Source organism: Chrysochloris asiatica, unplaced genomic scaffold (genome assembly GCF_000296735.1).
Source record: "Chrysochloris asiatica unplaced genomic scaffold, ChrAsi1.0 scaffold00002, whole genome shotgun sequence".
NCBI lineage: Eukaryota > Metazoa > Chordata > Mammalia > Afrosoricida > Chrysochloridae > Chrysochloris > Chrysochloris asiatica.
The window spans coordinates 18,754,356-18,769,036 of record NW_006408520.1 but is presented as its reverse complement, the minus strand read 5'-3'; the positions used below and the strand labels follow the sequence as shown (position 1 = coordinate 18,769,036).

Below are 14,681 nucleotides of genomic sequence, written 5' to 3'. Positions count from 1 at the left end.
AGTGAGTTTGTGTGTGCCTTCCATGTTCTCTTGTTGCTTTCTGTATCATTCAATAATTTGCCCAGAGAATCTTTCAATAACTAAAGTCGAGGCTTGAATTTTTTGTTCAGTTCCCCCAGCTTGAAAAATGCTGAGTGTGTTCCACATTCCTTTTTGGTTTTCTGATTCTAGATCTTTGCACATTTTATTATAATATTTGGCTTTATCTTCTCGAGCTGATCTTTGAAATTTTCTGTTCAGCTCTTGTACCTCATTTCTTCCATTTGTTTTAGCATCTCTATGCTGGAGAGCAATTTCAGTGTCTCTTACAACCCTAAAAACCCTATGGAGCAGTTTTACTCTGCACACATGGTGCTGTCCTGAGTCAGAATCAATGCACAGGTGTGTGGATTCTAGCACCTGAACAACATTTCAGCACGATGCTTTTTAACCACCCTCCTCTCAGGAATCTTCAGTATGTTGGGTGTTTCTTAGGGGAGGCATCTGTGGCTTTAAAGCCAAGCAACAGCAGTATAAGTCATTTTACCAAAATCTGCTTTATCATCAACTAACCTCCAAAGGGGAGTCCTGATGTGGCACTATGGGTTAATGAGCTGTACTGCAAAGTGGATTTGAACTGCAAGGTTGGGGGTTCAAACTCACCTTGGAAACCCTGTACAGGGTCGCTATGGATCAGTACTGACTCGACAGCACTCAACAACAACAACCTCGGAAGGAGCTGTATCACCTCATCATCACCCTGTGTTATTGGAAATGTCATGCTACTTTCTAGGGGCTGACATCCTATGGCTAAGATGTAGTTATTTTAACAAAGTGGTGGGTTAATGGTGTCGGAGTGCTAGTGTTGGAGGAGAATATTGAAAGTACCATGGGCTGCCAAAAGAACAGACAAATCTGTGTTGGAAGAGGTGCAGCCAGAGTGCTCCTTGGAGGCCAAGATGGCCAAACTTCATCTCTCATACTTTGGACATACTGTCAGGAGGGACAAGTTGCTGGAGAAGGATATCATGTTTGGTAAGGTGGAGGGTCAGAGAAAAAGAGGAAGAACCCCAACGAGATGGATTGGCAAAGTGGCAGCATCAATGGGTTCAATCATGGCAACAATTGTGATGTTGGCCCAGGACTGGGCAGTGTTGCGTTCTGTTGTGCACAGGGTCACTATGAGTCGGTACTGACTCAATGGCACCTAACAACAACAACAAGGGGTTAATGCGCCAGACTGTAAAGCCATTTGAACTGCCAAGGTAGGTAGCTCAAACTCTTTAGCTGCTCCTCGGAAACCCTATACAGGGTTACTATGGGTCAGAACCAACTCGATGGCACTTCACAACAACAACAAGTAAAAGATTCCATTCTCAGTCACATTAGCCACATTTGAAGAGCTTCAGTAGCCACATTTGGCGAGTGGTCAGCAGAGATAAGACACTTCAGTCATGGCAGACATGGCTCTGGACCATGCTGTCACCTGAAGCATCTTGGAGAACCATGGGCAGTCAGTCAGGGCAAGTGGAATATTGTTGGAAGAGATGAAAACTTCAGATAACAGATCATCTGTCTTGTTTTGATGTGTTGGAAAGGCTAGCTTTTGCTGTAGTATGTATGGGCTTTAGGGCACGTGTCTTTCCTTAAAAACCGGTCTCCATTCTCTTTTATTTCTCAATTCTAAGGATCAGCTTTCACACTTATGTGTTTTAATGGGAACTCCACATGCTGTCCTTTCATGAGTGGGGGCCCTGGTCTCTGCTAGCCCCCAATTTGTCTAACCCTCAAAGAAAATGTCAGATTCTGCCCTTCCCCAATATTTATCACAAACTCCCACTTAATTCCTAAAGCAATCTTAAACTCAAAAGGCAAAGGCTCGGCACTCAAGGAGGCAGACACTCGGAGTGCCCATCAGTCTGCCACACAGCCTGCTCCTCCAGACTGACTGGCTTGTGACTTCTGTTCGCTCAGGCACCTGCCTCAGACAAAGGCTGTTCTAACCTCCTGGAGACCTCTTTGGCCCAGTCTCTTTGTTCATCCCCCGGAATTCTCTGGCTAAGCTTTGGGAAAAGTGAGAACATGAATGAAGTGCTGGTGGGTCCTCGGGCTGGGCTGGTTCTGTATCTCCTCCCGCCTCTGAAGGTGCCGCCAAAAGGGCCTGGAATGCAGATGACAGGAATGCTCACCTTTCGATTATATCCAGGCGCAGCTGGTGTCCGAACGGCAAGGTAATGAGTTCCAGGCCTGAGCTCACGCCCATGTTCCTCCGCATCTCTTCAGAGACCTCCAGTATCCTAGCAACCTGTCAAGAACAAAAGTTCAAATATACTGCTCAGGAAGTGGGCTTGCCGACACCACTAATTTAGCATGGGAATGGAGACACTTCACTTGTTGCAGTGATTTTTTTTTATTTTTTAGAGTAGCATCTGAAATAATTTTTATATATTTGGGGGATTTTAATACGCACTAAAATATAAAACCCAGGGTTTAAAAGAAAGACTGGGGAGACGAAGCACTTAAATTGGTTTGCAGACGGCAGATTTAAAAAGGGTTTCTGCCCAGCCAGAGAACAGTTTAGCTCTTCAAGCTTTTATCTAACACAGGCTGGATCCTACTGCGATGTTCTGCTGCCAGAAGCAAGGCTGTGTGTGTGCAGTGCCCAATGGTCCCCTATGGTGGAAAAGCAGAAACATGTCCAAGCTTTCCTGTGCTGTGGGCTTCGCCATTCATGTTCTCACTTAACAGCCACGGCTGGCTGCTATTACCCTTAATTACGCCTCTCCTTGGGCTTGGTAAATATGCCAGTCGTCTGGAAACGATTAAAAACGTATATGGTGATTTAAAAGCCCAGGCTTCAAACACACACACAACCCTTCTGAGAGGTTTTCCTTAAAGAAAATCTTTGCTTGTTTGTTTCTCTCCTCATTAACTCTCACCCCATTCCATTCTAATTTATAATCACAGCATACAAAAGGGATGAGTTGATGATTTATAGTTGCAGCTGAATCTGTGCATCTCTAAAAATGGGGATAAAGATGCCTTTCTAAGTCTCTGATGTAATAATGCAACTAGCAGAGACAAGAACCTAACCAACACACAGAGAACACAGGACAATCCTCCTCAACCTGGTGGAGCTGACCTCTTAGACTCTCGCAAGTGTCCTGGATAAATGAGCAGTCCAGATGTCTTCATAATGGCTCCCCCCCTCCCCCAAATATGGAAGTTTAGCCCATATTATTAATCCTGACCCTTAACTTCAATAGTTAAGCAAAGGAACCACTGTCGGTCCTGAAGGAATGGGCACAGAGGCAGATCCCAGAACAGGATGTGGAATTCATACTCTGGCCTCAGCTGCACCCTCTGAGCCTCAGTTTCCCCAACTGCAAAGCTCACCTGAAGACCTCCAAAAACCATCTGAAAACATAAGTTACGAATCACAGGCCATGTAAAAGGGGGGGGGGGGGATGATACTGCCCAGCCTCAGGAAAGAGGTTTACACCGTTGCCTTGGGACAAGGCAGACCAGTGCACACCTCAGCTGCCTGCAGCCACACATACATTTCCCTTGTTTAAACAGCTGCTCTCTGTCCAAACCTAGGCCCTCTGCGGAACATCCTTCAATCAACGCACACTCTTGGGTGACAAGAATTGAAGGCTCTTCATTCAGTTTTATACTAGGAGCACTAGCACACAGTCCATGTTCTCTGCTCTGAAAGAGGCCTCCATTCTGCTTTCCTTTTGTTTAGACAAGAGTCCCCTGGTCACTTTCCTGGGCCATTACAAGAGCTGATACCTGTTTGCCTTGGGACCGAGCTCACACTGTGGGCCTGAATTAGGTCTCTAGGGAAATGCTGAAGCCCGTGGAGCTCACGGATCTGGAAGAAGGACTAGTACCTATAGAACACTTACTATGTGCCACACGATGAAGCCTTCCAGCCTTCCTCTGCCCACCAAATCTTTGCCATCCTAGCTTTGTAGTGCCTCTGGACTTTGCCCATTCCTCCTCATCCCACTGCCTTAGGGGCTGTCACAGAGTCACTCTCCCCACAGTTGCAAGGGGCCTTCTAAAATGCAGGGCGATGGCCTGGCCCCACTTCTTGTCTTAGCCCTCTAATGTATTTATGGGGCTCTTCCTCATTGAAGGATTCTGAAGGCAGGAACTCAGCACCAGCCTAGGATTGAAACTTAAGAACATTGAAGGACAGAGCCATCAGCCTTCTTCTATCCTCTTCCACGCCCCATCTTATTATCTTTTACCCCATTCCATTCTTATTTGTAATCAGTTTATGGGAATCAGGAATCTCTCCATAGAATAAACCTCCCCATTAAACCAATCGTTCCGGCCATGGTCTCTGACATGCATGTTGCCACTGCCTAGAAAATGCTTTTTGGTTCTTCACCTAGCCAACTCCTACTCAGTCTTTAAAACATGTCACTGACCCCGTGGAGGCCCTGACTCAGAGGTCCACAGCTCTGGTGCTTTCCCAGAGAGTATCTTCCCCTGGACTGTGGTCCCCCTTCCAGCATCACTGTGCATCCTACCAGCTCCCAATCAAGACCAGATAGAAAACACTCATCAACAACATTTGCATACTGTGATAGCTAAAGTTTCGTGTCAACTTGACTGGACCAGGATTCTTAGAGGTTTGACAGTGAGAGGTAGTTATCCCCCATGGTGAGATCTAATATAATGTAACCAATTCTATGATGAGGTCTGCTATGAAGGGAAGCCTCTTCGAAGGTGTGGTCTGCTTCTAATATACTGGACACTCAGACAAAGCTTGCTTGCTCTCTGCTGGATCTTGATCTTGAATCTGGTTCATCCTCCAACCTCTGGTTCTTTGGACTAAAGCCAGTGGCTTGCTCTATTACCTGCTGATCCTAGGACCTGCCTGCCTGCCATGTGACCTGCCAATCCTGGTTATCTGACCCAGGCTTAGGACTCTCCCACCTCTACAACTGTGTGAGTCATTTCCTTGGTAAAAACTTAGATAGATAGATAGATAGATAGATAGATAGATAGACAGATAGATAGATAGAGATAGAGATATATTTTTTGTTGTTAGGTGCCATCAAGTCGAGTCGGTACCGACTCATAACGATCTTATGCACAGTAGAACCAATATATTCCAATACCAGCTTCTTGAGGTTGTTGTGAGGACTAAATGGTTGTGAGGATCAAATGGGATAATACTCCATAAAGCCCTCAGCATCACACCCAGTCCAGAGATGTATGTTGTATCTTTGGCTGAGTTCTATAGAACCTCACACCCATTTAATCCTCACAACGACCTTGAGAACCTGGTATTGGTAACCAGGCTTTATAATAAGATGGGAAAGAAAGATCTGGAAAGGAAAGTTAACTTTCTCAAGGTCCTGTAGCCTTGTGGTAGCAGCAGAATTCACACTCAGGCAATACAGACCCAGAGGCCAAAATCGTAACCACTAGGCCTGGCTCCTAGCTGTAAGCACAGACAAGAATGAACGGTACTCTAGGAATTGAGTGAAGGAAGGTTGTCATCCATTTATAAAGTGCTCACCGGACATCGCAGTCCAGTTCTGGCCCCTGTGCTGGGCAGTAACTCCAGGAGCTCTCAGGACCACCCATGGTGGTCTTTCTGGGCGTCAGTCCTGGGCTCTGTGCTTGATGGGAATGGCACATGGGGCCCAGATGCCTAGCCTAGCCTGCTCTAGGCTTTCGGGTGGCCTTGTTTGGGCTGCTGCTGTCTTTGGGGTGGGGAGCAACAGCTCTTGTTTTATTTCTCTCTTTGAGAAGCTGGTTGTTCACAAAGCCTGAAGTCAGTGGTTCCAGGAATTGAATAAGGATACAGTGGTGCACTGGGGTGGGATGAGAAAGGAAGACTCATCAAAGCCCTGAGCTTGGGGGCTGGGGTGGACAAAGTTCAACTGTTCCTATTGCTGGCTTGAACTTCAGTTCCTTTTCCTGAGGTTCTCCCAGGAAGATAGGGGAGTGAGGCCCCACGCAGAGGATGAAATGCCACAGAACAAAAGAAAACCAGCTGGAGATCCTTCAGCTGAGAACAGACTAGGGCTCTGGCTTCAGGGCTGCCAAAGGTGGTGGGAAGGTTCTAGACCCTCCTGCAAACAGTGGGCATGCATCTTACCTCTTCATAATGCTAGCGAGAAGAACAATGGGTGCATCCCCTACCCATTTTAATCCCGGGAATGAGGTTGTTTTATACACCTGGCCCCATGTTTCTGCAATGAGCATCTGGTATCGAGAACCCAGGCAGGTTCACCTGAGGCTAGAATCTTACTCCTGGCCTGCTGACTTGGTTCTGCTCTCAGATCCAGTGTACTCAGACTGACTCACTGAAAGAGAAATTCTCAATCCTCCTACCACTCAAATGAGTTCAAGTAATTTTGAGGAGGCATCTGGGCCTGCTCCTTGTGAGTCCTTGATTCCTTTGGGGAGTGCTCAAAGACTGGACTTCTGACACAATTTATGACCCCAGAAGGAAAACCCCTGTCCTGAGCAAGCCCTGAACTTTGAAGCTAATTAATTGACTTATGAACTACAGTTGAAAAAGCTTTTAAATCTCACCATCACCAAGGCCTGATCTGAGCCCTGGTGATGCAATGGTTAAGTGCCTGGCTACTAATTGAAAAGTCAGTAGTTCAAACCCACTAGCTTCTGTGAAGGAGAAAAGACCTGACAATCTGCTGACCAAAAGATTCCAGCCTACGGGCAGTTGTACTCTGCAATATGGGCTTGCTGTATGAGTCATAACCGGCCTCATGGCATCCAAGGCCTAACTGGTCTCTCAAAGGCTGACACCAACAATCTAGACAGTTCTTTCTGAATGATGAGGTTGCCCTGGAGATCACCTATGAACACATGTCATTCCCATCTCAATGAAATACTTCCTATCAGAAGTCATGATGTTAACATATACATATTTAGTTACATGGGAAGAAAGTATGTATAGTCTGGTGTCTTTTATGCATATATGAAGAGGCTTCAAAAAGTTCGTGCAACAACCCTGAGACCAGAAGAATTAGATGCTGCCTGGATACTAATACCAACTACTCTGAAAAGGAACACACAAGAAGGTCCTGAATAAAGTTGGAGAAAATGGGTAACAAAATTCACAATCCTAAAAAAGACCAGGCTTACTGGTCAGATAGAACTTGGAGGGCCCCAGAGACTGGTCCTTGATCACCCTTCAGTTCTGAAATGGAACTCAGCCTTATGGCCAAATGTTCAGCCAAGCAGGAGATAGGTATACAGGGGGACAACAAAGCCAGTAGGTATCCTCATCATAGAATGGTCAACCAGTCAAGATCAAAGGGCAACATCTACTCAAGGGCAAAGTTCAGAAAGGCTGGGAAAAAATGAGGGATGGAAACAAAGACTACAGGGGGGGAAGTGGAATAAGTGATGTTACATTGAAAGGACTGTAATTATTGGGATGAAATGAAGTGTAGCATTTAGTGACTATGTTGAATATAAAACTACTGATGTGCTTTATAAGCCTTCACTTAATTCACAATAAAAAGTTTTTTAAAAGTTCAGGGGAAAATTCCATGGTCTTTTCATTTCATTTTCTCACCAACTTTTTGAAGCCTCCTTATTATATGCACGTGATTATTTATATGTGTCTGTTCTGGTAGGGCCCTGTAGAATAAGCACTCCACCATAAGGTTGGTTTGAACTGCAAGGTCAGTGGTTCAAACTCACCAGCTGTTCCTTGGAAACCCTATACAGAGTCGCTGTGAGTTGGGACAGACTCAACAACACTTAACAACAACATTTACATAATGTATGTAACATTTTGGTTGGTATCAAAATGTTAACCACAGTTATCACTAGGAGACTGGATTTTGTGTGATTTGATTTTTTCCTTTTCTTTGAATCTACATTTTCTGACTTTTCTAAACTGATGAACTATTCCTTATTTTAAGAAAAAAATAAAACAAGAGTAACTTTACAAAATGCTAAATTATACTATAGATCTTTTTTATAAAGATCAGTATACATATCATGAGAGTAAGAGCAAACGAGGTTCCATTACTTCAGAAACTACATTTTCACCTACTGTCTGCTGTCCTTTGGACTCAGCTAGACCTGTTTTGATGGAGGTGAGGTAGGAAAGGAATTCCGCACCAGTGTGTGTTGTGTGTGTGTGAGTGAGTGAGAGAGAGAGAGAGAGAGGCAAGTGTGCCCTCTGCCCAAGCTGAATTTCACAAGCTTCCTGCCTGGGCAAAGGTTGTCCTGGCCTGCAGTTTCCACCCCATAAGCAAATTCTTACACCAGCATTATCTTTAGACTTTCCCTATGAGCAAAGTACTTAAAGGGTAAGGCCAACTGAGAGCAGACAGATCCCTCTTCCAAACTTCCCAAAGTCACGCCCACCCCGCATTTACCTTGCAGTCCATCTGCAGCAGGTGCTGAGCGATGACCTTCGGGTCATTGTTGGTGAACAGTTCTTTTGCACGTTTCAGCATTGCTGTTTCCAGAGGCTTGTTTTCAGGAGGAAGGAGCTTCGACTCAAAGTCATTGGGCTTGAACGAGGAGACACTCTCCATGAGGGGCTTAACAAACTCCCCCTTGTCCTCCTGTCCTTGGTCCATCTGTCCTGCTGTTGGATCCCAAGGTCTTGCCCCCTCATCGTCATCAAGGATCAAGTAGTTGGTGCCAGAGTTCCGGGGCCCCAGGGCCCCATTCTGTCTGGCTGTCAGTAGCTCCATGGAGCTGCCCTGGGCACATAAGGGCAGCCTAGCTGCCCTGTCACAGCCTGTGGCAAAGGCTGGGTTCAGTTCACAGTAGTGGGCCTCTGAGTTAGACCAAGAGGGTGGAAGTTCAGGGACCTTGAGGAAGGGTACTTTGCAAGGCTTGGGAGGTGGCTTGGGGCACAGCTGGCTGTCCGAGCCCCTCAGTGCCTCCCCTGCCCTAGCATCCGAGGAGACCCTCCGAACCAGCGCTGGGCTCAGGGTGGGTTCACTGCCCGTCCTGAACACAGGTGAGTTCGGGCATGGGCTTGTGTCCACCCCTGGGGACTGCTGGGGCAGCTTACATCCTGTGAAAGATATAAGAACAAGATAGAAAAAGCTTAGCTATGTGGAGAACACAAAACAAACACAAATAGAGTGACTGACACACACACCCCACCCCACCTTAACCTCTCATCTTCAATGAGAGTCTTTGGGTTTCAGTTTTCACTGCTTAAATAAATACTTGGAATCCTGGTGTGGCACTATAGCGTAAGCACTGGAGTTCTAACTGCGAGATCAGTGGTTCAACCCCACCACCAGCCGCTCCTCAGAAACCCTAAATGGGGACGATATGAGTGGAGACCAACTTGACAGTTCTTAACAGCAACAACAAAAGAACATTCTTAGTATGACTTCTCCACGTCCAATCAAGAGCAATTGAGAAGTTTGAGTGGGTTCCACCCTAAGTTTCAAATCCCAGTGACTGTCAGCAGTTGGGCTGTAATGTCATTTTATGGTCACAGAGGTTGGCACAGTTAGAACAGGAGAAGACATCTAGCTCGGAGCACAGTGAATAATCTAATCTTGCCCTAAGAGACAGAAGTGCTTAACTACATAGCATAAAGGGCCCTGAATAACTTTCATAGCCAGGGCAGATCCCAGCCAACTTTGAAAGAGAGCCCGAGACAGAGAAGGGAGAAAAAAGACATTGAGATCATCCACAGTAGTTTATAAAGAGTCACCAGGAAAACCTTTTTGTTGTCCCAAGGAAGATCAGTTATAAAAATAATGAGAAACGCTCACTATCCTACTAATATAACTGCTTACCAGACCAGATGTTCCTCCCAGGAGAAGGAGAATGGAGAGGAAGAGAGCTAGGAGAGTAGGCCCACTGGTCATGTGTATTGCCAGTTAGTGAATGGGTATGAAATTGGAAAATTGAGGTTCAAATGCTGGCTTGACCATTTACCAGCTGGGTGACGTTGGGCAAGTTATGGAATCTCCCTGTGCCTGAATTTCCTCAGCTATGAAATGGGGAAAACAACTCCCACCTGGAAGCCTTGTTTTGAGGATGAGCTGCTTGAATACATAAAGCAGCCAGCTGAATGCTTTGCATCTGGAAACAGCTCCACAAAATCCTTAGGGTCCAAGAGCTTGCAGGCATGGAACCTGATCTCACTTTTAAATTAGGGAACCAGAGGGGACAGAGAAAGAGTTTGGAGGAAATCTGGGTCACACTGTCCTCCTCTCCCCGAAAATCCCCAAAGACATACCAATTGGCAGGTAACTTTCCGACTGGTGGGCTTTGAGGTATAGGGCTCTTTTGTCCTGCATGTGATCCAGGCAAGCTGGCTGGCTACCGCTCTTCTCTTTATTTCTGAAGTAAAAGACAAACGGCGCAGAAACATGTCATTAAATCATAAAGCTTTTAGGCAGCGTCATGGAAAGTTAACAGGAAAAAAAAATTGCTCAGAATGTGAGTGCTGCAGCATACCATAACAGCAAAGGAATGTCTGCTGGAGGAGGGAATGACTGACGAGGCAATTAATAATAGGATTGTGCCCTGGGCTCCATCCCTGGTCCCCTTGACCATTCCCATTAAACCTCGGACGCCCTCCACTGAGCATGCTGTGGAACAGACCCGAGTAAAAGTTTCACTCTCCTCTCTGGAAAATCTGATGAACTGGAATGTGTACTTTTAACAGAGCCTAAAATTACTTACAGACCCGAGAGGAATGCCTTGTTTAACTAACATGCATTTCCCACAATGGCTTTATAGTATTATAATCGCCCTGCTCAGCAAGGGAGCTGCGGGGGAGTTTCCAATTCAGTGCAAATCTCAACATCCTCCAAATAAGCTGCAGGATCACCCAGAGACGCTGACATCCCCAAACTGCTGACTGCACTTGGGGTTCCCACAGTCAGTCTCCTGCTGAGCTAACAAACAAAAAGGAAAGAGCTAGTACCACCACTAAAGCTGCAACTGAGGCACGGTGCACAGACTGGCAGGGGAAAGGTGGACAGTAGCCTTCCACACATTCCGTATTGTTCATTCCGTTAGTACAAAACAGCACAATCGCTTTTGCTCAAGGAGAAGGTACGGGACCAGTAAAGTAAAAATCTTTCACTGGCCCTCCCACAAGCTTAAAATATTCTGTTACAGAAATTGGGAAGTCTTTCCTACCTTTGCAAGAATCAAAGAAAAAACAAATAAACCAAAAGAACCCAAACTCCCAGCAATAGAGAAATTTCCAGCAAACCGTCAGAGATAAGGCAGGACAGAGGGCAAATTCCAAAAGGAAATGGCTTCTGAAAGGCGATATTTAAGCAGTGATCAGCTCAGGCGGTCAGACTCTACCAGTCCAGAACGGCCCTGACCTGGAATGCAACCTGGCTGAGAGCGCACACCTGGTGGCCCTGGCGGCCACCACCCAGCCAATCAGCGGGCTCAACGTCAGGGCGGTAGCAGCCGGTGTTACGAGCCGAGCCGGAGAGCTGACGTCCGGGAGCTACCGAAGGGCCGCGGGGCCAGGCAACAGGCCACCGTTCAGCGTAATTCACCCAACTCCGCGCTCAGACAGTCTGGGCTGCCTGCCTGTGCCAAGTGGTGACAAGCTCTAAGAGGTTCTGCTTTCCCCAGGGCCACCAGAAAAGTGCCTCTTCTTGGTCTGTCTTCTCGACTTTCCTGCACTTTCACTTAAAACAAATCCCCCCCAAAAGAAAAGAAAAACCAACTCTGAGGCCCTGGAGCTCAGCACCATTGTCAGCAGATCTGTGCTGCAGAATAAGCTCTGACTGAAATTCTTGTCATAAACTCCCTGCTTCCATAGTTGAGCAGCCAAAGCCTACTCCCAACAGAAACAGAAGAAAATGTATCCCTTTTATATTTTCTAAGTCCAATATATCTCAAGTCCAATCTTATTACTATGAAAGGGAGACTTTTTTAGTATCAATTTTTGCCTTCCTTCTTGCAGCTGTCCTGAATTTAACATCCCATTACCCTTCAGGTACTAAATTTAGGTTATTAACATTTATCTAGCATTATGAAGTCCCTAAAGGAACCCTAAGGCGCTCTGGTAGCATAGTGATTACGAATTGGGCTGCGAACCAGAAGGTCAGTGGTTCGAAACTACCAGCTGTTCCGCGGGAGAAAAATGAGGCTTTTTGCTCCCGTAAAGATTTTCAGCCTCAGAAACCCTGTACCGACTCCACGGCACATAACAACAACAAAGGAACCCTGGTATTGCTGTAGGATAAGCACTGAACCGCTAACCAAAAGGTCAGCAATTCAAACTCATCAGCCAGTCCAAGAGAGAAAGATGAGATTTTCTGTTCCCGTTAAAATTTGCCGCCTCAGAAATCCTATGTTGTTGTTATGTGCTATGGAGTCGGTTCCAACTCATAGTGACCTTGTACAGGGTTTCTGAGGCTGTAAATCTTTATGGGAGCAGAAAGCCTCATCTTTCTCCCGTGGAACAGCTGGCAGTTTCAAACTGCTGACCATGAGATTAGCAGCCTGATTCATAACCACTACGCTACCAGTGTTCCTTCAGAAATCCTATACGCGATTGATGTTAGTAAGAATGAACTGGATGACAGGGAGGTTTTGTTTTGTTTAGGAACCCTGGTAGGGCAGTGGATTAAGCAATGGGCTGGGGCAAAGAGGAGACAGTTTGATTCTGTAAAGATTTACAGTCTAGAAACCCTAGGGAGCAGTTCCACTCTGTCCTAGGTTGCTGCTATGAGTCAGAATTGACTCAATGGCAGTGTATTTGGTTTAGAAGAAAGGGCTGGCAATCTACTTCTATTTTTAAAAGCCACTGAAAAACTCGATGGAGCACAGATGTAATCTGACATGCATGTCGTGGTAGAACTTACTATGTGCTAGCACTGTCTAGGGCTTGGGCTTCACTTGTAACATTTGACCCTTACAAGTGTCACCTTTATAGATGAAGAGCTTGAGGTACAGAGAAGTTAAGTCACTTGCCCATTGTCAAAAATCTGGTCAGTGGTGGAGCCAGGATTTGAGCCCAGACATGCTGACCAAGTACACAGAACACACTAAATCCCAATCCATGCTACTCATAGAGTTGTGTATTTTGCTTCTGAATGTTTGTTATCTAGAAACTACAGTTCATGACATTTCTTCCTGATCCAGAAAGAAAACCAGTAAGTAGAATAAAACATGTTGGTTTAAGTGTATACACCTAGAAGTTGGGGAGTCAAAGAAGGGGATCTGGAGTTCTACCACACCCATCACCATTGAGTCTATTCTGACCCATGATGACCCCATATGTTATGGAGTAGAGAACTGAGTTCCTAGGATTTTCTTGGCTGTAATCTTTATAGAAGCAGAGCTCCAGGTCTTTTGCTTTTTGTTTTTGTAGCACTAGGTGGGTTTGAACCACCAACCATTAGGTTAGTAGTGACACAAATCACTGATACCACCTAGGGACCTCTAATAAATTAATGAAGTCAATTCTGGCCCAAGTGTGTGAGAGCAGAACTATGCTCCATAGGGTTTTCAGTGGCTAGTTTTTCAGTACACTGACAGGACATTCTTCACAAGTGCCGCTGACACAGACCATTGGCAAACCTAACAAAAGAAAAGAGAGAAAAGACACAAATAACACGCATTATTTGTCACAATGGAACCAAAGGAAATCAAACCAAAGGATAATAACAGAATACTATGAAAAGTTGTACTCCAACAAATTTGAAAATTTAGAAGAGATGGATACATTTTTAGATAAACACGACCCACCTAAACTTATACACAGTGAAGTAGAAAACCTGAACAGACCAATAACAAAAGAAGAAATTGATCAGGTCATCAAAAGACTCCCAACCAAAAGAAGTCCAGGCCCAGATGGCTTCACTGGTGAATTCTACGAAACATTCAGGGAAGAGCTGTCACCAGTTCTACTCAAATTATTCCAGATGATATAGGAGGATGGAAAACTTTCTAATACATTTTATGAAGCAAGCATAACACTCAAACCAAACCAGGGATGGACATCACTAAGGAAGAAAATTATAGACCAGTATCCCTCATGAACATAGATGCAAAAATTCTCAACAAAATCCTAGCCAACAGAATTCAGCAGCACATCAATATATATATATATATAATGATTGGGTGGGATTCATATCAGGGATGCAAAGATGGTTCAACATTAGAAAAATGATCAATGTAATCCACCATATAAATAAGAAAAAAGAAAAGAACCACATGATCATGTTGATTGATGCAGAAAAGGCATTTGACAAAATCTAATATCCATTCCTGATAAAAACACTCAACAAAGGAGGAACTAAAGGGAAATTCCTCAACATAATAAAGAGCATATAGACAAAACCAGCAGCCAACATCACTCTCAATGGAGAGAAACTGAAAGCCTTCGCTCTGTGAACAGGAACCAGACAAGGATGCCCTTTGTCACCACTCCTATTCAATACTGTGCTAGAAGTCTTAGCAAGAGCTATATGACAAGACAGAGAAATTAAAGGCATCGAAATTGTCAAACAGGAAGTAAAACTCTCTCTATTTGCAGATGATATGATCCTACGTAGAAAACCCCAAAGACTCAGTAAAAAAGCTACTAGACCTCATTGGAATATTCAGCAAAGTGGCAGGATATAAGATTACCATCCAAAAATCAGTTAGATTCCTCTATACCAAAAATGACAGTGCTGAAAAGGACATTAAGAAAGCAATACCACTTATAATAGCTGTCTAAATAA

At 45.0% G+C, this 14,681-nt stretch overlaps 1 protein-coding gene across 1 annotated transcript in view; it reads right to left on the bottom strand.

Annotated features, from left to right (window-relative positions):
- Positions 1-14,681, bottom strand: part of BCAR3 (breast cancer anti-estrogen resistance 3) — a 161,211-nt gene that overhangs the window by 13,708 nt on the left and 132,822 nt on the right. The window contains exons 5-7 of the mRNA XM_006831048.1: positions 10,211-10,314; positions 8,370-9,022; positions 2,169-2,284 (exon numbers count right to left, since the gene is read on the bottom strand). Of these exons, the coding sequence (XP_006831111.1) occupies positions 2,169-2,284; positions 8,370-9,022; positions 10,211-10,314 (873 nt within the window). The remainder of the gene's footprint in view (positions 1-2,168; positions 2,285-8,369; positions 9,023-10,210; positions 10,315-14,681) is intronic.